General features: G+C 38.3%; 1 protein-coding gene across 2 annotated transcripts in view; it reads right to left on the bottom strand.

Moving 5' to 3' along the window:
* nav1b (neuron navigator 1b) overlaps positions 1-24468 on the bottom strand; it is a 143976-nt gene that overhangs the window by 87226 nt on the left and 32282 nt on the right. For both annotated transcript variants that reach the window (XM_067460494.1, XM_067460495.1), the window contains one exon: positions 19915-20247. In XM_067460494.1, coding sequence (XP_067316595.1) covers positions 19915-20247 — 333 coding nt within the window. The remainder of the gene's footprint in view (positions 1-19914; positions 20248-24468) is intronic.

Raw genomic sequence — 24468 nt, 5'->3', positions numbered from 1 at the left:
GGCCAGCCGCCAGTCCTCCGTTCATCTTCACACACAGATGAAGATATTAGTGTTGAAATCCGATGGCTCAGAAAGGCCTTCATTGACACCAATGTCATTTCCTCTCTCAAGACCCATAAAGGCACTAAAGACGTCGTTACAAAGCCCATCTCACTACAGCAGCTCTACAATCATTGATGAAGAGGCCAGAATAGAGTTAGTGCGGGAAAACACTAAATAACGACTTATATAGTGATGGCCGATTTCAGAACAACGCTTGAACCATTATGAGTCAGTGAATCGATTCATGATTCAGATCGCCAAAGTCACATGATTTCAGCAGTTTGACACGTGATCCGAATCATGAATCGATTCACTGACTCATAACGGTTCGAAGCTTTGTTCTGAAATCGGCCATCACTATATAAGTCGTTATTTAGGTTTTTTTTGTGCACAAAAACTATTCTGGATGATTCACCAAACATCTGGAATGAACTTCAAAATACCTTAAATCTAGAAACACTTCCATCTATAAATACTTTTAAAAATGTTTTAAAGTCAGCTTTGACTGAGCAGTGCACTTGTTTTTAACTAGGTGCCTTTAAACAACACTTGTATGTTTGTATTAGATAAACGTTAAAGGCAATGACTTGTTTGTGTAGTGTATCTATAGAGATTATTGATGTACTGTGTAATTTATTTATTGTCTTTGTTGTACATTTTATTTTCTTGAAACTTTTGGCTGCCAGGACTCCCTGGGAGAAGAGTTATTGTAACTCAATGGGATTTTCCTGGTAAAATAAAGGTAAAAAATAATAAATAAATAAATACATTCTGGCCTCTTCATCAATGATTGTCGAGCCGCTGTAGTGAGATGGGCTTTGTAACGACGTCTTTAGTGCCTTTATGGGTCTTGAGAGAGGAAATGACATTGGTGTCAATGAAGGCCTTTCTGAGCCATCGGATTTCAACACTAATATCTTCATCTCTGTGTGAAGATGAGCGGAGGTCTGACGGCTGGCCAACCACAGGAGGAATTAATCACACAATTTACATTTCTGGCTGAACTAACCCTTTAACTTGTCAAGGCAGTTGCTAAAGTGTGACACTGTTCACATTAACGTTTTAATTGACGTCTCACAAAAGAAACGCTTCAGTAATAAAGTCCTGTTCTGTTCAGTCTCTCAGGAAACGCTTCTGTCTCTATATTGGGCTGGGGACGATTCAAGAAGAAGCACTGTGGTCTCCACAACGGGAACCATCAATCTCATTTGAGCATTCAGTGGAAACCACCAAATAACTCAGGAAACCATTCATCAGCTGCCGTGAAAATGCAGCCCAGAAGGTACGAGTTGGAAATGGAAAAAGTTACTTTAAAAAAATTCAACACGACTGTGGCACTGTTTCAGGTATTACGACATGGCGTACTGCTGCATTTATATTTCTCAGCTAATATAACCATATTTTCACTAAGCGATTTAATGTTTATATAGCAATCTTAAAATATCAAAATCAACTAATTTTTTTCAAATGTACTGACAATTGCCATGATATATAAACGCAAAGTTAAAAAAACGACTGTAAGTAGCCAGTCCATAAAACACGACCAATACTTTTATATCAACAGAGTAAAAATGAAATCAAATGTAACTAAAAGTTTCTTTAAGATAGTGCTGTAAACTATAGCGAGCACTTACTCACACATTACTGTAATATTAATGTAAACTTCACATTAGGCCGTTTATGCATTAACTTCTAAATCTTATTATGAAATTTATTTTTTACTCCAATTCGTTGTTGAAATAAAATCTTTCATGCAGAGTGACTGTCATTTATTTAAACAGACTTTAATAATCCAGACATCAGTAACAGATTCAGTAGAATATAATGAATATATAGGCTAATATAATGAATATATAGGCTAATATAGTGAATATATAGGCTAATATAATGAATATATAGGCTAATATAGTGAATATATAGGCTAATATAGTGAATATATAGGCTAATATAATAAATATATAGGCTAATATAATAAATATATAGGCTAATATAGTGAATATATAGGCTAATATAGTGAATATATAGGCTAATATAGTGAATATATAGGCTAATATAATAAATATATAGGCTAATATAATAAATATATAGGCTAATATAGTGAATATATAGGCTAATATAATAAATATATAGGCTAATATAATGAATATATAGGCTAATATAGTGAATATATAGGCTAATATAATAAATATATAGGCTAATATAATGAATATATAGACTAATATAATAAATATATAGGCTAATATAATAAATATATAGGCTAATATAATGAATATATAGGCTAATATAATGAATATATAGGCTAATATAATAAATATATAGGCTAATATAGTGAATATATAGGCTAATATAATGAATATATAGACTAATATAATAAATATATAGGCTAATATAGTGAATATATAGGCTAATATAATGAATATATAGGCTAATATAATAAATATATAGGCTAATATAATAAATATATAGGCTAATATAATGAATATATAGGCTAATATAATGAATATATAGGCTAATATAATAAATATATAGGCTAATATAATAAATATATAGGCTAATATAATGAATATATAGGCTAATATAGTGAATATATAGGCTAATATAGTGAATATATAGGCTAATATAGTGAATATATAGGCTAATATAGTGAATATATAGGCTAATATAGTGAATATATAGGCTAATATAATGAATATATAGGCTAATATAGTGAATATATAGGCTAATATAATGAACATATAGGCTAATATAGTGAATATATAGGCTAATATAGTGAATATATAGGCTAATATAGTGAATATATAGGCTAATATAGTGAATATATAGGCTAATATAATGAATATATAGGCTAATATAGTGAATATATAGGCTAATATAGTGAATATATAGGCTAATATAGTGAATATATAGGCTAATATAATGAATCTATTGGCTAATATAGTGAATATATAGGCTAATGTAATGAATATATAGGCTAATATAGTGAATATATAGGCTAATATAGTGAATATATAGGCTAATATAGTGAATATATAGGCTAATATAGTGAATATATAGACTAATATAGTGAATATATAGGCTAATATAGTGAATATATAGGCTAATATAGTGAATATATAGGCTAATATAGTGAATATATAGACTAATATAGTGAATATATAGGCTAATATAATGAATATATAGGCTAATATAGTGAATATATAGACTAATATAATGAATATATAGGCTAATATAGTGAATATATAGGCTAATATAATGAATATATAGGCTAATATAGTGAATATATAGGCTAATATAGTGAATATATAGGCTAATATAGTGAATATATAGGCTAATATAGTGAATATATAGGCTAATATAGTGAATATATAGGCTAATATAGTGAATATATAGGCTAATATAGTGAATATATAGGCTAATATAGTGAATATATAGGCTAATATAGTGAATATATAGGCTAATATAGTGAATATATAGGCTAATATAGTGAATATATAGGCTAATATAGTGAATATATAGACTAATATAGTGAATATATAGGCTAATATAGTGAATATATAGACTAATATAGTGAATATATAGGCTAATATAATGAATATATAGGCTAATATAGTGAATATATAGGCTAATATAGTGAATATATAGGCTAATATAGTGAATATATAGGCTAATATAGTGAATATATAGGCTAATATAGTGAATATATAGGCTAATATAGTGAATATATAGGCTAATATAGTGAATATATAGGCTAATATAGTGAATATATAGGCTAATATAGTGAATATATAGGCTAATATAGTGAATATATAGGCTAATATAGTGAATATATAGACTAATATAGTGAATATATAGGCTAATATAGTGAATATATAGGCTAATATAGTGAATATATAGGCTAATATAGTGAATATATAGGCTAATATAGTGAATATATAGGCTAATATAGTGAATATATAGGCTAATATAATGAATATATAGGCTGATTTCTCTAGTGAACTCACAGCTGTGGACACTGAAGGACTTCTGAGGTAAATGTGATGCTCATTGTTCTCCAGCTGTTTTATTGACGTCTGTCCGCCGTTGAAACAATGATTGAGCGATTACACCACATATGATGCGTTTCAGTCGTAATGTATCCTCAACACACCTTCAGATGTTCACTCATGTTTATTCTCTGACTATGACGATCGCGTATCCTCGTCTATACAGTGATCAGTCACGACACATTAAAGAGCCTCAAAACGGCATTTATCGTTTGAGTTTCCTGATAAAATGGACAGAATGCTTAATATGTTCGTGTGGGAGCTCGGATTGAAGTGTGTTCTGCGTGTTAAACAAGTCGACTGTTAAAGGTGGGGTAAGTGTTATTTCAAAACCGTTTTAGAAAAAGGACTCGGGCCGAGTGGAATAACAAACATGTAGCCAATCAGCAGGTAAGGGGCGTGTCTACTGGAGAAGGGTCTGACTGCAGAGCCACAGTTTTACCACAGCAGTTCTGACCGCACATTGCGTCGTTATGTCTTCGAGATGCATGTTACGGCACTGGAAGGGAATAAAACTAGAATTTTATTTATTTATTTATTGTAATTGTACTTGTTTGATTTAATAGTTATTAGTTAGTGATCAACTGTAGTGGTAAAATAATGAAATGTTTAAAATGTAAACTGTAAATGTAATAAATAAAAGTAAATTAAATTTGTTTCTTGGTTATGTCTCCAACAAATTAATAAATGCTCACACTATCAGCCAAGTACGTTTTGTTTGTGTTCAAGTTTATGCATTTACCCCAGGCAGAATTAATCAACTTGAGGAATAAGTTATCGTGACTTTAGACTAATAATTTAATAATTATAAAAACCTTTGAAATGTCTATTCGAAAGTTTGTTTTTTTATACCAGGCATTGAAAATACATTGTGTGTTTATTATACCAGGGTGTTAGCCTAGAAATCTAGACGCACACTAGTGGCAGAAAATTTAATCTGCCCGCGAGTGTCGTCTAGCAACTCTCAATACCCTTCTGAGCTGTAATCTGTACTCTTGCCAGGCTAATCACATCGTGTATAGAGTCGGTGGGCGGGGCTTAACATAATGACGGCCGAGTTGCGTTTGCGTGCTTCTAGTAAACACAGAAACTGACGAACGGCGGTCTTTCGAATCAGCTTTGACGGTGACTCTGGAAGACTTGAGTTCAGCTTTTCTCTGAGAAAAGAACAAAGAACGGCACTGTAGTCATTCTTAAAAAGGGAAGATGTGTTCGGAGTTTAGCCGACCGGATACGGCGAATGTTTAATCTGTCAACGAGCTCCGCTTCATGTTGCTCCGGTTGGTGTAGCGATATCCTATCGCGTGCAGAGGGAGTTTGAAAGACAACCGTTTATCCGCCCCTCGGATTGAGCCGTCAATGGAGAGTTTTAGACCAAACATCTGGATGTGGATCTGGCTTGTCAGGCTACCAGGGTGTTTGTTTTTGAAAAGAAAAAAAAAACTTAAAAGAAATATTGAAGTGTTCATGACAGCATTGTTTTATATCAGTAAAGGAGACTGAATGTGTCTGGGCAACAGCAGGTGCAAAAAAATAACAGCAGGAGCAACAATAATCAATAGATAGTTTTAGGACAGAATTAAGATTTAAAAATCAAATGTATCAGCGTGCCGTGAAACCGCTGTAGTGAAACTATGCACGGGGCAAAACCGCGGCTGGGGTGAAACTGCGGCTCTGCAGACAGATATTATTGTGTCTACTAATGATGGTGAGAAGAGCGCTCGCTCTCGCTCTGTGCACATCATTATGTGCCGAGACCCTTTTCGGGATAGGGGTGTGTTCGTTTTGGTGATTTGAAATATCAACAACGGATACCAGACATCACTTACCTCACCTTTAACTGTAATGGTGCATTCACACCAGACGTGAACGAAGCGTTAAGCACGAGTGTTAAGTATTGACGCAACGTATTGATTCATGATTCGGAACGCGTGACAGGCATTGGCGCTGACTCATAACGGTTCAAATCATGAATCGATTCACTGACTCATAACGGTTCGAAGCTTTGTTCTGAAATCGGCCATCACTATATAAGTCGTTATTTAGTGTTTTTTGCGCACTAACTCTATTCTGGCCTCTTCATCAATGATTGTAGAGCCGCTGTAGTGAGATGGGCTTTGTAACGACGTCTTTAGTGCCTTTATGGGTCTTGAGAGAGGAAATGACATTGGTGTCAATGAAGGCCTTTCTGAGCCATCGGATTTCAACACTAATATCTTCATCTGTGTGTGAAGATGAACGGAGGTCTGACGGCTGGCCAACCACAGGAGGAATTAATCACACAATTATCACTTTTGGGCGAACTAACCCTTTAATGAAGAATGGGTCATGCAATTAAAACACCAATGCTTGATGACAGAGTATTAACCCTCGGTTTATTCTGGCGACAGCTCAGATTGTCTGGCTGATTTGTATTCTGTGTGATTTAAATGACTTTGGGTGGGGATTGGTTTTGTTGGACTTGAAATATTGAGCAATTATGTTCTCCTCCCAACATTATTCCATATGAAAAGCATCTGGGGCTGTGTGCTCACATCAGCTGAGAGTTACACCCATTACTGGAGAAAACCCAAATCAGGTGACTGATTCAAGCAAGACCATTCAAATAGCTTTCCACTTCAAAAGGACGAAAAGCCTTTAAAAGCCCAATTAGACTCAACCTTGACCTCTGTAAACACGAACATGGCTCTGCATGAAGGTCTTCAGTGTCTGGTTAGGCTCAGACTCGTCTTTAAAGAGCCGTTTCTCACATTACACAGCTTCTGTTTGCACTACAGGAGTTATAAAGTAACACACACACACACGTTTGTTTTTGTGACATAAGGGGAGAATCCATAGGTGTAATGGTTTTTATACCGTACAAACCATATTTTCTATCCCCTTACACTGCCCCTAAACCTACCCATCACACACACACACACACACACATTCTGCCCCTAAACCTACACATCTCAGGAAACATTCTGCATTTTTACTTTCTCATAAAAACTCCTCCTGTGTGATTTATAAGCCTTTTGTAAAGTGGGGCCATGGGTAATGTCCTCATATTTCACCCTCTCCTGTAATACCTGTGTCATACCCATGGCATTATACACATTTGTGTCCTCATATGTCACAAAAACATGCCCACACACACACTCACACACACTGAAATAAAATATAAATATTCCATTAGAAATGTTGCATTGACAACTAACTGAGAAGTGAAAATACTACAACTATGAGTCAAAAAGACACAGAAAGGGATAAAATGAAAACTGGACACTTTAATAAATCCTTCAATAACAGGTGTGTTTGCTTTGGCTTTTATCCAATCACATTGCAAAAAATCATTCCTTACTCAGTATTTTTGTCTTGTTTCTAGTCCAAACATCTACAAATTCTTACAACAAGAGACATTTACTAGACAAGCAAAAGTAATCGTCTTGTTTTGGGAAAAATAACTCAAAATGAAGAGAGTTTTTGCTTAAAATAAGATAAATAATCTGCCAATGGGGTGAGAAAAATAATCTTAATTCAAACAGAAAACAAGATTATTTTTCTCACCCCATTGGCAGATTATTTATCTTATTTTAAGCAAAAACTCTCTTCATTTTGAGTTATTTTTCCCAAAACAAGACAATTACTTTTGCTTGTCTAGTAAATGTTTCTTGTTGTAAGAATTTGTAGATGTTTGGACTCGAAACAGGACTAAAATACTAAAGTAAGAAAAGCATTTTTTGCATTGCAGAATTTGGAACCGAATCCATCCGTTCTATAATAAATAATAAGAACGCCATCCAGTTTGATAATCCTTTAAAAACACAGAGATTAGTAAATGAGATATATTGCTGTCAAACTATTTTTCCTCTAATAATCGCTAAATAAATCTCTTTACTCACTTTGAGAAGAGCGTGTGTGTCGTCAGAGGGCGAGACTCTCTGCGCGCGGATCCTTCATTCATCGCTGAGTCACGCGACACACACACACACACACACACACACACACATTCACACACTCATGCTGTCTTTGTTCAGATGAATCCACTCTCATCCATTGAAACTATCCGACTGAGAGCTGGAGTCTCTTTCACAGGCACTCCCCCTGACACACCACACCTCCTGAAACACTGATCACATCCAGATGGACAGCAGAGCGGCTGCACGGACTGAACATGGTACACACACACACACACGCACGTTTGTTTTTGTGACATATGGGGACATTCCATAGATGTAATGGTTTTTAAACCATACAAACCGTATTTTCTATCCCCTTACACAGCCCCTAAACCTACCCACACACACACACACACACACACACACACACACACACACACACACACACACACACACATGTTTGTTTTTGTGACATATGGGGACATTCCATAGGTGTAATGGTTTTTAAACCATACAAACCGTATTTTCTATCCCCTTACACTGCCCCTAAACCTACCCATCACACACACACACAGCCCCTAAACCTACCCATCACACACACACACACACACACACACACACACACACACACACACACACACACACACTGCCCCTAAACCTACCCATCACAGGAAACATTCTGCATTTTTACTTTCTCATAAAAACTCCTCCTGTGTGATTTATAAGCCTTTTGTAAAGTGGGGCCATGGGTAATGTCCTCATATTTCACCCTCTCCTGTAATACCTGTGTCATACCCATGGCATTATACACATTTGTGTCCTCATATGTCACAAAAACACGCGCACACACACACGCACATTTACACACACACTCTTTCTCATTTGTGGTCAGTTATTCAGCAAGGATCCATTACATTGATCAGAAATTATGAATGCAGACATTATAAAGATTTGTAACAACAGATCACACTATTGATGAGCATAAGAGACTTCTTTCGAAAAACTTTACAAAATCTTTCTGACCACAAACTTTTGAACACTAGTGTATCAAAGCCCCGTAGGATTCCTGTACCAGTATCATCACAGCTTTACATGTACAGCACACACACACACACACACACACACACACACACACACACACACACACACACACACCGCTTCGTGGAAAGTGTTTTGAACTTTACATCATTCATCCACTGCAATACTGTTGAGTTCAACTCCTGGTGATGTGTCTGAACCAGCCAAAGCCAGAAACACACACACCTCCCATGACAGACCCTGATGGCTTTTCCACTCCAGCATATTCTCCACAAACACACACACACACACACACACACACTCAGTTCACCTTTGATGTCAAGAGAGTCCAGAGACTCCATATGAGTGTGTAAAGGACAGGAATACATCAGCTGAGCGAGTCAATTGCTTTCTGTCCATCTCAGGTCTTTCATGTGGCTCCAGTGGTGCCGAACCATGTCTACACACGAACACACACACACACACACACACACACACACACACACACACACACACACACACACACACACACACACACTGTGTGTGTGGCCTGCGCTCCTTCAGCCACGAGGTTAGTCATCTGGAAACACGGATAATCATAACACGTAGGCCTGCACAGGGCGAAACTTTCGTAAATATAGGAGCAAATTCTGAGTAATTTGTGCGTAAAATGGACCTTTACGGAAACTCTCCTCCGGATTCACAAACACTTCGTACACCACGGATTGGTTAGTTAAACGTGTGTATATTAGTGAATTCCAAACATGCGTAAATAGGATGCACGTGCACGCTCATTCATAATTAGCATAATCCCCGCCCATGAGTTACAACTGCAAATGACGTGAGCAGGAGCGCTGTGGACACTTCTGGACTTCTTTCTCAGGTTTGGCTCCAGGATTTTGCATAAATGTTGAAGAGACTAATCGGCCATATGACTAGCAATAAATATTAAATTATTATGTGTCCACCAAAGCATGTTTTAGCCAGCTAAACACCTGCTGCTCTTCTGAAAACGGCCAGCTGGGGGCGCTTGAGAGCGCTTTGCGAGGGCAGCGTTTTTCCAGCTGAGATACTTTGGTAGCTGAATATCCATGGCAGTAATGTGTTACTAGTATCTCATTTTGAAGAATATTACTGAATTTAGAAATGCAGTAAAAAGCAGTATTAACTTCTCTATTATTGTTGTTCGGTTGGTGTACAAGTGGGATGATTGGTCGGTGTAGTTTTTGTCTCGCCCCTCCTCCACTGTGATTGGATGGCCTGGTAAAAAATGACAGTGACGAGCGTTGCCTTTTGCCCAACGTTAAACAGTAAAAACAAAACAAAACAAAACAATAAAGACGGGGCAAATCAACTCCTGACATATTATTATGCTAGGCCTGCCCTATAGTGCATCAAAATGCAATGTCATGTTTGCCTAAATTAGATCACAGAACGCTCAAATGTTTTACGCACCGTTTACTCGTGGTAGGGAGCAGGTGTACATTTCTTACGTACCAACTAACATTTAAAAAAAATACGAACACTTTCGTGAATCCGAAAATTTATGTCAGAGCGGCTTTATGAACGATTTACACACAAATTCGTTCTGCTCGTGTTTCATCAATGAGGCCCACTGTGTATCCGCAAATGGATGCGTCTTTCCAGCCCTAACGCCGAACAGAATACAAGCTCAGAATAAGACATTAGGTCCACTTCACACACTCTACTAACTATAGGTAGTTTTGTAACTATGTGTCAAATAGCAGTCATTAGAGTATGAGTAGACTGTTGGGTTAAATATGTTTCAAATGTGTGTGTGTGTGTTTGTGCGTGTGTGTGTGAGGGAAAGATCAGCTTGTTCAACTTCCCAAATAACCAGTGTTAAGGGAACAGTGGATGCAGTTTGTGTTTCCGGAGTTCTGCAAGTGTGTGTGTGTGTGTGTGTGTGTGTGTGTGTGTGTGTGTGTGTGTGTGTGTTTTTGTGACATATGAGGACACAAATGTGTATAATGCCATGGGTATGACACAGGTATTACAGGAGAGGGTGAAATATGAGGACATTACCCATGGCCCCACTTTACAAAAGGCTTATAAATCACACAGGAGGAGTTTTTATGAGAAAGTAAAAATGCAGAATGTTTCCTGTGATGAGTAGGTTTTGGGGCAGTGTGTGTGTGTGTGTGTGTGTGTGTGTGTGTGTGTGTGTGTGTGTGCGTGTGTGTGTGTGTGCGTATGTGTGTGTGTGTGCGTGTGTGTGTGTGTGTGTGTGTGATGGGTAGGTTTAGGGGCAGTGTGTGTGTGTGTGTGTGTGTGTGTGTGTGTGTGTGTGTGTGTGTGTGTGTGTGTGTGTGTGTGTGTAAACGTCATTTTCCGTGTTCATGCAGGGATTGAAGTCATTTGATTTATGGATTGACTGAAATCTTAATTTAATAATTATGGCAGAAATATGTGTGTGAAAGTGAATGATGTGTTATTCATGAACAGCATTGGTCTAAATCCCACAGTGCCGTTAGTGTGTGTTTAGGAGCTTGTCACTGCGTTCAGCTAATGTCTGGCAGATGTGATGACTATGAAAAGTGGCATTATGGCAGATATTCATGTGTTTATCATAAAGCCAAACATCAGACATGTGCTTGATGTTTTTACTTTATTCTACAGATTTTGCAGCTCATTTAAAGCATGAAGATGTGTTAGTCCAGTGCTTTCAGACACTACTGCTATACTTGAGTTATTGTATTTGCATCGCATTGAAAAATGATCAGCATGCATGTTTATATGATGTGCAATACGTCTTTATAAGTGTAATACCCAAACTTCACCTATGACAGTGTAAAGTCTAATACTCTGAGAGTAAGAGGACATTAGTTGCAGAGTTCCTGAGGATGCTCCATATTTCTCCACTGTATCAATATCAGCCAATAAATATTCATTATCCTAATAAGAGAAACACTGGTTTGATTTACTGACAATAAATTATTCTGAGGCAGAAACGTCTGACTGTAGAGGCCTGCAAAAGGATTTTTAAAAAAACTGAAAAAGACACAAACGTCAATATCTTGTCTAATACCAAACCTTAAAGGGTCATCACCCCCCCCCCACCCCCCCACACACACACACACACAGAAGAGATGACGTGCTTGATGTCCAGCATTCAGCCTGACCACACAGAGTTTGTGTATGTAACGGGAGTCCTGGAAAAATATCCCTCAGGACCCCAGACACCTCTCCAGATGTGTGTGTGTGTGTGTGTGTGTGTGTGTGTGTGTGTGTGTGTGTGTGTGTGTGTGTGTGTGTGTGTGTGTGTGTGTGTGTGTGTGTGTGTGTGCGTGCGTGTGTGTGTGTGTGTGTGTAGGACAGCTGATGTCCATATGGTCAGAGATCTTCCTCTTGTGGTTGATGGATTGCATCCCGTGAAAACGAAGCCGTGAATTACACAAAAACCTCACAGCTGAACATAAAGTGCATCAAATCTGCTCAGGTATTTGCTAAATTCATTTGCTTAGACTTAGAATTGTGTAGCTTTGATTTCCAAAACTTCAAAATCCTAAAATGAAGTCATGAAGTCAACACCCTGGTGTTGATTTAATCCCATACACCCATATAATGGTCAATAATGGTCATATGGTCATATAATGGTCATATAATGGTCTAATGGTCATATAATGGTCTAATGGTCATATAATGGTCATATAATGGTCATATAATGGTCTAATGGTCATATAATGGTCATATAATGGTCTCATGGTCATATAATGGTCATATAATGGTCATATGGTCATATAATGGTCTAATGGTCATATGGTCATATAATGGTCTAATGGTCATATAATGGTCTAATGGTTATATAATGGTCTAATGGTCATATGGTCATATAATGGTCTAATGGTCATATAATGGTCTAATGGTTATATAATGGTCATATAATGGTCTAATGGTTATATAATGGTCTAATGGTCATATGGTCATATAATGGTCTAATGGTCATATAATGGTCTAATGGTCATATGGTCATATAATGGTCTAATGGTCATATAATGGTCTAATGGTCATATAATGGTCTAATGGTTATATAATGGTCTAATGGTCATATAATGGTCTAATGGTCATATGGTCATATAATGGTCTAATGGTCATATAATGGTCATATAATGGTCATATAATGGTCTAATGGTCATTTAATGGTCATATAATGGTCTAATGGTCATATAATGGTCTAATGGTCATATAATGGTCATATAATGGTCTAATGGTCATATAATGGTCTAATGGTCATATAATGGTCATATAATGGTCATATAATGGTCATATAATGGTCTAATGGTCATTTAATGGTCATATAATGGTCTAATGGTCATATAATGGTCTAATGGTCATATAATGGTCATATAATGGTCTAATGGTCATATAATGGTCTAATGGTCATATAATGGTCATATAATGGTCATATAATGGTCATATAATGGTCTAATGGTCATATGGTCATATAATGGTCTAATGGTCTAATGGTCATATAATGGTCTAATGGTCTAATGGTCATATAATGGTCTAATGGTCATATAATGGTCTAATGGTCATATAATGGTCATATAATGGTCATATAATGGTCTAATGGTCATATGGTCATATAATGGTCTAATGGTCTAATGGTCATATAATGGTCTAATGGTCATATAATGGTCTAATGGTCATATAATGGTCATATAATGGTCTAATGGTCATATAATGGTCTAATGGTCATATAATGGTCTAATGGTCATTTAATGGTCATATAATGGTCTAATGGTCATTTAATGGTCATATAATGGTCTAATGGTCATTTAATGGTCATATAATGGTCTAATGGTCATATAATGGTCTAATGGTCATTTAATGGTCATATAATGGTCTAATGGTCATTTAATGGTCATATAATGGTCTAATGGTCATTTAATGGTCATATAATGGTCTAATGGTCATATAATGGTCTAATGGTCATATAATGGTCATATAATGGTCTAATGGTCATATAATGGTCATATAATGGTCATATAATGGTCTAATGGTCATATAATGGTCATATAATGGTCTAATGGTCATATGGTCATATAATGGTCTAATGGTCATATAATGGTCATATGGTCATATAATGGTCTAATGGTCATATAATGGTCATCTAATGGTCATATAATGGTCTAATGGTCATATAATGGTCATATAATGGTCTAATGGTCATATAATGGTCATATAATGGTCTAATGGTCATATGGTCATATAATGGTCTAATGGTCATATAATGGTCTAATGGTCTAATGGTCATATAATGGTCTAATGGTCATATAATGGTCATCTAATGGTCATCTAATGGTCTAATGGTCATATGGTCATATAATGGTCATATAATGGTCTAATGGTCATATGGTCATCTAATGGTCATATAATGGTCTAATGGTCATATAATGCAGTGAATACCGACCAGCATCATTGTTTATGCAAAAGCATAATCTTTCTAACTTTCTATGGGTGAACTATCCCTTTAATATACAACATTTCAGACAATATGGCTTATAATATTGTTTGAGCTCAAAATTGATGTATTTGTCAATCTGTTTGATACTCTTAAATACACACACACACACACACACACACACACACACACACACACACACACACACACACACACACACACACACACACACACACACACACACACACACACACACAAATATTTCAATATTTTACCATGACATGCATTGCCTTGTTAAATATATATATTTTAAATAATATACATTTTTACTGTCTTTCTAAATACATTATTTTCATTGAAAGGGTTCATGAACTGAGGAATCATATTGTTGAGCTTTTGACTTATAGAGGTCATCATATTATAAGAATATCCTGGAGGTTTCAGAACTAAAAACTTCCTTGTTAGTCCAAAAACAGCTTTTATTGTAACCAGTCCCAGAGAACGACTGGTTGTGGAATGTGCCAATTGATGATGTCACAGTTTAACGCCTACTTCATCATCACAACAATGGCCCGCCCACTTGAGTGTGAGGGAGCCAATCACAGTAAGTCTCAGAACAGACACGCCCCTTCAAACAAAGCATTCAAATCAGGGTAGGCAAAATGCCTTTTAATTATTTTTTAATTTAAGTAAAAATCATACTAAGTCACTATAAGTGCATTATAACGTTCCTCATATACTCATTATAATAACCATTTGTGCTACAAAAACCTCAGTGCAGTTTCCAGATGTGCAGAATAGCTGATGTAATTCACACCGCGCTCCACGCCTGCAGAGACACAGGAAGAAAACCGACGCTGAGACGATTACTAACACATCCAGAATCAATGGCCGTTCATTAGCCTCTCACTCAGCCCTGTGCTGTAATACGCAGCCATTTTCCATCTGCAGTCACACACACACACACACACACACACACACACACACACACACACACACCGTGTTTCACTGGGTCACACAAAGTCAGGCTGATGAGGGTTACTATGGCAACACACCCCGACCCATCCGCTGCCTGACGGAGAGAAGGAGAGGAGGAGGTTATTGAGGAAACCCTTCAACACCAGAGATGCTTTCCTCTTAAACAATCATCCGCCATAAATCATCAGCTCATTATCAGCCAAATATCACAATGCCAGACGGACTGCCCTCTCTGTGTTCCTCTAGGAGAGCCGAATCCCAGAACTTTCCGATCTCGCATGTCATTGTGTGTGTGCTTTATACGAGCTTTAGTGTGAAATATGAGGAGCAGCGAGAACACTCAGAGATCATAACCTTCATCCTGAGGGACAATCACCAACGTCAGAAACTAAAGGCAAGAAAATACTAATACATAATAAATAAAATGCCTTTTTACAGCAATTAAGAACATTTTACCCTGAAATCCTCATTATTGAAACGGTTTATTGATATTAAAAATACATAAAATATATTATTTTAATGTATAATCAATAAAGTAAATAATTAAAAATTATATATATATAACAATCAGATATATGGCAGTATTTCTTTAATTGCATTATATTATTCATTATTTCTTTAATTTTGAATTGATTATATTTTATTATTATATATTATTGGTCTAAATCTATATCTAATTACATATATACACACGTTTTATATTATAAGACAAATCATTTATAATATAACATTATATAATAGTATTATAGTATAAATAATATAATATAATTCATATAATATAACATGATATAAAATATAATCAATTTATATATGATATTACTGATAAAATAATATAATATAATTAATATAATTTAATTTAATTTATATAATATAAAATAATATAATATATAATGTAATGTAATGTAATGTAATATGATTGATATGATATTTGATATGTTATAATATAATTGATATATATATTTTTTTATAGGCCTATCAGTTATAATCTTATTTATCATAATATTTGTCATATCTGTAATGACCTGAGTGATCAATAGAGTAATGTCACAATCATAACGGTCCTAAAGAAAGACCGCTGTAAATGATGTTCATTAGGATTAAAGATTCAGGATGTGTTTGACAACGGGTCACTACACACACACACACACACACACACACACACACACACACACACACACACACACACACACACACACACACACACACACACACACACACACGAGAACATGGAAGATAACAGCATCAGTGAGGAAGACCTGCTCTCCTCACAGCTCATCTCCATGGTTACCACATTCAGGCTCGTCCCTGAATTAACTCCAGCAAATCTTAGAACAGATCAGCAAACGGCGCTCGCTGTCGAGAGGAACACAACAGACCTTTATTATTCGACTCTTACGCTTGATTAAACGCAGGAAAACTTCTACATGAAGCCTTTTCAACACAACAGATCGTCTGAGTGGATTATTCTGACTTTACATCAACTACAAAGCGAAGAAAAACTGATTTTTAGCGGTAAAATCTTCTGAGAGTTATGAGGTTGTTCTTTTATGGGATTTTCTTTTCTCCACTCCATCATATTTTTCACCGCTGTCTGCAATGCATCATGGGATTGTAGTTCTTTCCCTCACTAAAGCCATAAACTTCTATCTTTGTATTTTCAAACACATTTTTGCTTCAAATCAAAGTTTTTAATCTCATAATTCAGCTTGTAGCAGGATGACTTGGTCCTGAAATCCCTACGGGAGAAATTAATGGAAAAAATTCTTCCGGAGCCAACGCTTATAAAAGTGGCGCTTATGCACTCATATTACTCACATATTCGCCATCAAAACTCCTTTTCAACGTCTTTAAAATCAATATTTTGATCGCTGACAGCTTCCACACCAGATCCATCATCAAGTGACAGTGACTCTAATATCTGAATGTGTTCAGTTCTTGCTCTGCTGTAAATCGCTGAGCCATTTCAAGTTTGGCAGATTATATTCATTATAGTTACGTTTTCTGTCTGAGGTGACCATGAGTGAAACGTCACTTCATCATTGCGTATCAGACATCGCCACCTTGTGGAATAAAGGTGAACTGCACTTATTTCGTCATTCTAGATTCATTTATTTTTGTGCAGAAAAAAAAAAAAAAAACGTACACTCTTACACACCTCGGATTTTTTTCACACACACACACACACACACACACACACACACACACACACACACACACACACACACACACACACACACACACACACACACACACACACACACACACACACACACACACACTGTCTCTCTCTCTCTCTCTCTCTCTCTCTCTCTCTCTCTCACACACACACACACACACACACACACACACACTCTCTGTCTCTCTCTCTCTCCAGTAGGTAGTGAGAACGAGGGTTGGGTTTGATCACCCCACCGTTATGCGGCGTTCTCTAAATCCCTCCGCATGAGTTTCCCAGATAAAGCCCAGATTCACGCCCAGGAGAACTGGCCTGGATTTCATCATCTGAACACGCGTGCGATGTGTGTATTTGCGGATGTGTGACCGAGCTCTCTGTAGAAAAAGAGCAGAGAGAGGAAATTAGAAAGACTATGGAGGCCACACACTCCTCAACTCTTCCTGAGATGTCAAACTCAGCGAGTCCAAGAGGAACACATGAAGGTCACTCCGATGGCATAATCAAATCATTATGAATAATCTGAGACCTGACAGATGGCTCGACTTTGCAAAAAGACACAATTGTTGACTGGGTGGACAGAAAAAGTTTGATGTTAGCAGCAAATCCTTTAAGTCCTTCTTCCCATAGTGCATCCTGGGGCCATGTGTTCCTCAGGTAAGCCACACACACACACACCCGGCCATCCACATGATGTAGAAGAGCACGTGATTCCTCAGACCAGACCACCTTCTTCCATTGCTCCGTGGTCCAGTTCTGATGCTCACGTGCCACTGTTGGTGCTTTCGGCGGGGTCAGAGGTCACCCTATGCCGCCCCATACGCCTCAAACTGAGCTGCTCTGTGTATTCTGACAGCTTTCTATCAGAACCAGCATTAACTTCTGGAGCAGTTTGAGCTCCAGTAGCTCGTCTGTTTGATCGGACCCCACGGGCCAGCCTTCGCTCCCCACGTGCATCAATGAGCCTTGGCCGCCCATGACCCTGTGGCCGGTTCTCCACTGGTCCTTCCTTGGAGCACTTTTGATAGATACTGACCACTGCAGACCGGGAACAGCCCACAAGAGCTGCAGTTTTGGAGATGCTCTGACCCAGTCGTCTAGCCGTCACAATCTGGCCAAACTCGCTCAAATCCTTACGCTTGCCCATTTCTCCTGCTTCACACACATCAACTCTGAGGACAAAATGTTCACTTGCTGCCGAATATATCCCACCCACTAACAGGAGCCGTGATGAAGAGATCATCAGTGTTATTCTCCGGTCAGTGCTCATATTGTTATGCCTTATCAGTGCATATGCTGTATACATATATATATAAAGCTAATACAAAATAAGCGGAAGGTTGCTCATTCAAGCCGTCCCTATTATTGTGCCCTTGAGCCAGATGCGTAAACCTGAGATGCTCCAGAGGGATTGTCACTGAGCTGCAGATCACAGCATAAAAGTGTCTGCTAAATGCCTACTTGCTATTATTTTGGTGTGTGTGATCTCGCTGTCTGCAAAGCTGCTATCGAACTACTACTGAACAATAAAATGCTGACCAATCCTGAAAAAATGCATTACGGTAAGGGCTGCAAAATTACTTATATATACAAAGCTGCCGCAATACCAAGAGGCATTTAATCTCCGCAGGCTTCTCTGCTAATGTGGCTAATTAGATGACCTCTCATTGATGGCCTTTTTAACTCTTTCCCCGCCAAACACAGAATTTTCCGTTATTTATGAGAAAACGCATTCAGGCCAAAAACTGATTTTCTGTGTTTTCACTGTCAGACACTAGAGGGCGCCATTACGCTTCTCCTGAATGAGTACTGAATCTCCTGGACAAAACACAGGCGAGGAAGACGCAGAAACAAGCGATCACATGTAATCATATGCATATGAAAAATAACGTGATCATCATTATTAAACATCATATGAATTAAAACTGCTTAATGTAACTGAATGAGATTTGGACCCAAGACGATCATCTCTAAATCTGATCTGGAGTCAGTCTTTCACACACACATGACTTTCTCAGCTTTTTGTTCACAAATTTGCTTTTTTATGAAACTCACTCATTAAAAAAAAGTTTTGTTTTTGTTTTGTTTAAAAGAAAAGGGTCTGCTTTATCTTTTGATATTTTGCATGCTCAGATATTCATAAAACAAAATATTATATGAGGTATTAAATTTTGGGTGAAAATGGTGTTGTCATGTTCTCAATGGCGCTGACTGGCAACTTTTTTTAAAACGCTGGTGGGTAGAGTTAATCTATGAATACTATATTGTATTTTATATTGTAATTGTTGTTGAATACTATAAAATACTAGATTGTAATCGTTGTTTCCAAGCTAAAACAAAACCCATGCAGACGCTCACCCGTTGGCCAGATTGTCGTCGTCGTCCTCGTCATTGAGGCTCTTGCACAGAACGTCCGAATCGCTCAGGTATCCGGACTTCAGGTCCCCGGGGTCGATGAACTGGCTGCGGGGCGCGTGGCTGATGGAGCGCGTGGGCATGGTGTGGGAGTACTGGGGCGCGGCCCCGGGGCCCGAATAACTGCAGCCGGTGGAGGACGGGGCGTCGCCCGCCTGCAGACGAGGACTGGACTGGCCCTGACGCCACGAGAGAGGAGACGAGCGATTCGACAGGCTGGAGATACTGCGGGCGTTCGTCTCATCGCTGTCATAACAGGCACTGCTGTCCAAACAACTGCAGAGAGAGAGAGAGAGAGAGAGAGTGAGAGAGAGAGAGAGAGAGAGAGAGAGAGAGAGAGAGAGAGAGAGAGAGAGAGAGAGAGAGAGAGAGAGAGAGAGAGAGAGAGAGAGAGAGAGAGAGAGAGGCTTAACAATCTCTTTATTCGACCATTTTTACAATTTTTACAAAATAAATTGCATTCTAAAAATTTAAAATCAACATTTCATTTTCTCCAATTTCACAAAGAACTGACCATACGGAAAGTATTCAGACCCCCTTAAATTTTTCACTCTTTGTTATATTGTAGCCCTTTGCTACAGCACCCCATATTGACAGAAAAACACAGAATTGTTGACATTTTTGCAGATTTAAAAAAAGAGAAAAACTAAATATCACATGTTCCTCAGTATTCAGACCCTTTGCTGTGACACTCATATATTTAGCTCAGGTGCTGTCCATTTCTTCTGATCATCCTTGAGATGGTTCTACACCTTCATTTGAGTCCAGCTGTGTTTGATTATACTGATTGGACTTGATTAGGAAAGCCACACACCTGTCTATATCAGACCTTACAGCTCACAGTGCACGTCAGAGCAAATGAGAATCAGGAGGTCAAAGGAACTGCCGGAAGAGCTCAGAGACAGACTTCTGGCAAGGCACAGATCTGGCCAAGGTTACTAAAACATCCTGTTACACTTAAGGTTCTTAAGAGCACAGTGGCCTCCATAATCCTTAAATGAAGACGTTTGGGACGACCAGAACCCTTTCTAGAGCTGGTCATCCGGCCAAACTGAGCTAAAGGGAGAGAAGAGCCTTGGTGAGAGAGGTAAAGAAGAACCCAAAGATCACTGTGGCTGAGCTACAGAGATGCAGAGATGGGAGAAAGTTGTAGAAAGTCAACCATCACTGACCCCTTAACCAGTCGGCTTTATGGCAGACCGGCCCAACGGAAGCCTCTCCTCAGAGCAAGACACATTAACGTTTGCTTAAATACACCTGAAGGACTCCAAGGTGAGAAATAAGATTCTCTGGTCTGATGAGACCAAGATAGAACTTTTTGGCCTTAATTCGAAGCGGTATTTGTGGAGAAAAATATCACCTGTTCAATACAGCCCCTACAGTGAAGCACGTGGTGGCAGCATAATGCTGTGGGGGTGTTTTTCAGCTGCAGGGACAGGACGACTGTTTGCAATCGAGGGAAAGATGAATGTGGCCAAATACAGGGATATCCTGGACGAAAACCTTCTCCAGATTGCTCAAGACCTCAGACTGGGCCGAAGGTTCACCTTCTATCGAGACAATGACCCTAAGCACACAGCTAAAATAATGAAGGACTGGCTTCACAACAACTCCGTGACTGTTCTTGAATGGCCCAGCTGGAGCCCTGACTTAAACCCAATTGAGCATCTCTGGAGAGACCTGAAAATGGCTGTCCACCAACATTTACCATCCAACCTGACAGAACTGGAGAGGATCTGCAGGAGGAATGGCAGAGGATCCCCAAATCCAGCGGTGGAAAACTTGTGGCATCTTCCCCAAAAAGACTCACGGCTGTATTAGATCAAAAGGTGCTTCTGCTAAACACTGAGCAGAAGGTCTAAATAATGAGGACCATGGGATACTACAGTTTTTCTTTTTTAATAAATCTGCAAAAATGTCAACAAATCTGTGTTTTTTTTTGTCAATATGTGGTGCTGTGTGTACATTAATGAGAAAAAAAAGATTAAAAATGAAATCTTAAATGATTTTACCAAATGGCTGCGATATAACAGAGTGAAAAATTTGAGGGGGTCTGAATACTTTCTGTACCCACTGTGGATTGCATAACCAGCTCAAATTAATAATACAACAGCTAACACTGAGGACCCGCTTCTCTCAATCAATCAACTTTATTTATATCGCGCTTTTACAATCACAATTGTGTCAAAGCAGCTTCAGTGTCAAACAGGACAACACTGCAACAAAATTAGATTTGGCTAATTTGACAATCACCAGACAGCTGCGAAATACCAGAAAAAAAACTTGTGCCTATCTGTCCGTCCGTCTGTGCGTCTATCCATCCATCCATCCATCCATCCATCCATCCATCCATCCATCCATCCATCCATCCATCCATCCATCCATCCATCGTGCTAATTATGTTAACAACTTGTTAAATGAGGCTAACAATCTGCTAATTCCTGCTAACAAATGCTAAACCATGGGAGAACATGCTAACAATGTGCTAATTCATGCTAGCAATGTTTTAAAACATGCTGTAATCGTATGTTATCAGGCTCTCCAAAATTAATCGAAAATTTGCATTTAGATATATAATATATCGGTACCGGCGTTTTAAAATATAAACAATTATCGGTTATCGGTATCAGCCAAAAATTTTAAATCCCTAAATATATAGCAGTATAGCAGAGGAGCTGGACTGGAGATAAAGGGCCGCATGGGAGTTTCCAGTCAGAATACATGTTTTATTTCTCTGTACTTTCAAAAAGCATCTGAAAAACACACACACACACACACACACACACACACACACACACACACACACACACACACACACACACACACACACACACAGACACACAGACACACACACACACACACACACACACACACACACACACACACACACACACACACACACACACACACACACACACGTGATACTCGTTGTGTTTTCAGTCTCTTTATGAGGACGTGAATGTATGAACTTCATCTACGCACACGCACAAACACACACACACACGCGTTTCATCTGAGAAAAACTATCTGAATAATATCAGTTGGTCTATGTGGTTTACAGGGACTCTCCGTAGGCGTAATGGTTTTATACTGTACAAACCGTATTTTCTATCCCCTTACACAGCCCCTAAACCTACCCATCACACACACACACACACACACACACACACACACACACACACACACACACACACACACACACACACACACACACACACACACACACACACACACACACACACACACACACACACACACACACACACACACACACACACACACACACACACACACACACACACACACACACACAGCCCCTAAACCTACCCATCACAGGAAACATTCTGCATTTTTACTTTCTCAAAAAAACATCATTTAGTATGTTTTTAAGGCCATTTGAATTATGAGGACATTTGATATGTCCTCATAAACCACATTTATAGTGTAATACCAGTGTAATACCCATGTAGTTATACAAATTTGTGTCCTCATAAACCACATAAACAGGCTCACACACACACACACACACACACACACACACACACACACACACACACACACACACACACACACACACACACACACACACACACACACACACACACACACACACACACACACACACACACACACACACACACACACACAGCCTTATTTCTCTGCACCGGACAGCCCAGCCACTCCCAAACCTCATGACCTGCTTTTCCATTCTCTTTCAGTGCCACATCACATCTGCTCGAAGCCAAAGCAAAGATCTGCTCGCTCCACGTCATGCGCTGTGTGGCAAGAACATTTATAGTTTTCTCATTACTAAGATCAACAAGCACTGTAGAGGCCAGAGCGAGACTTAAACTACACTTCAACATCGTCTGAAAAAGTGTGTTAGGCCATGCAAAAGTGACCAGCACAAGACCATCGCATGTGCTAATGCATCGCCACGCAACTTTTAGGATGTTGCTAGAAATGTTTACCCTCAAGTCTTCATGATGTTTTTGTACGATTTTAAAGAAAACTTTTAATTTGATAGATTAGATAAACAATAACAAACATTAGTTCACTAACACAAAAAGAGTTTTAGTAACTAAAAAAGAACAGAGTATTTGATAATTTACTTTGAATAAAATGTAATTGTGTTGTTTTGATGCTGTATGTTGAAGCGCGTGCGTGTGTGTGTGTGTGTGTGTGTGTGTGTGTGTGTGTGTGTCTCAAGCATGATCAATTGCAAGATATTATATAGAACGATTAATACAAATATAGAAGGATTATATCAGCCCAATTAAAGGTTTCACAAGGTGTTTGTGACCTAAAGGTTAGGGTTAGGGTTATTTTACATGAAGTATAGTTGAGTTCAGTTGTTGGATCTCTTCATGGCCACAGGTGTATAACTCCAGCTCTCGGCCTGCAGACGCTTCTACACACATTAGTGAAAGAATGGGTCGCTCTCAGGAGCTCAGTGAACTCAAGCGTGGGGCCGTGATAGGCTGACACCTGTGCAAT

This window comes from Pseudorasbora parva, chromosome 12 (assembly GCF_024679245.1).
Source record: "Pseudorasbora parva isolate DD20220531a chromosome 12, ASM2467924v1, whole genome shotgun sequence".
Taxonomy (NCBI): domain Eukaryota; kingdom Metazoa; phylum Chordata; class Actinopteri; order Cypriniformes; family Gobionidae; genus Pseudorasbora; species Pseudorasbora parva.
This window is presented reverse-complemented; position numbering and strand designations above follow the sequence as displayed.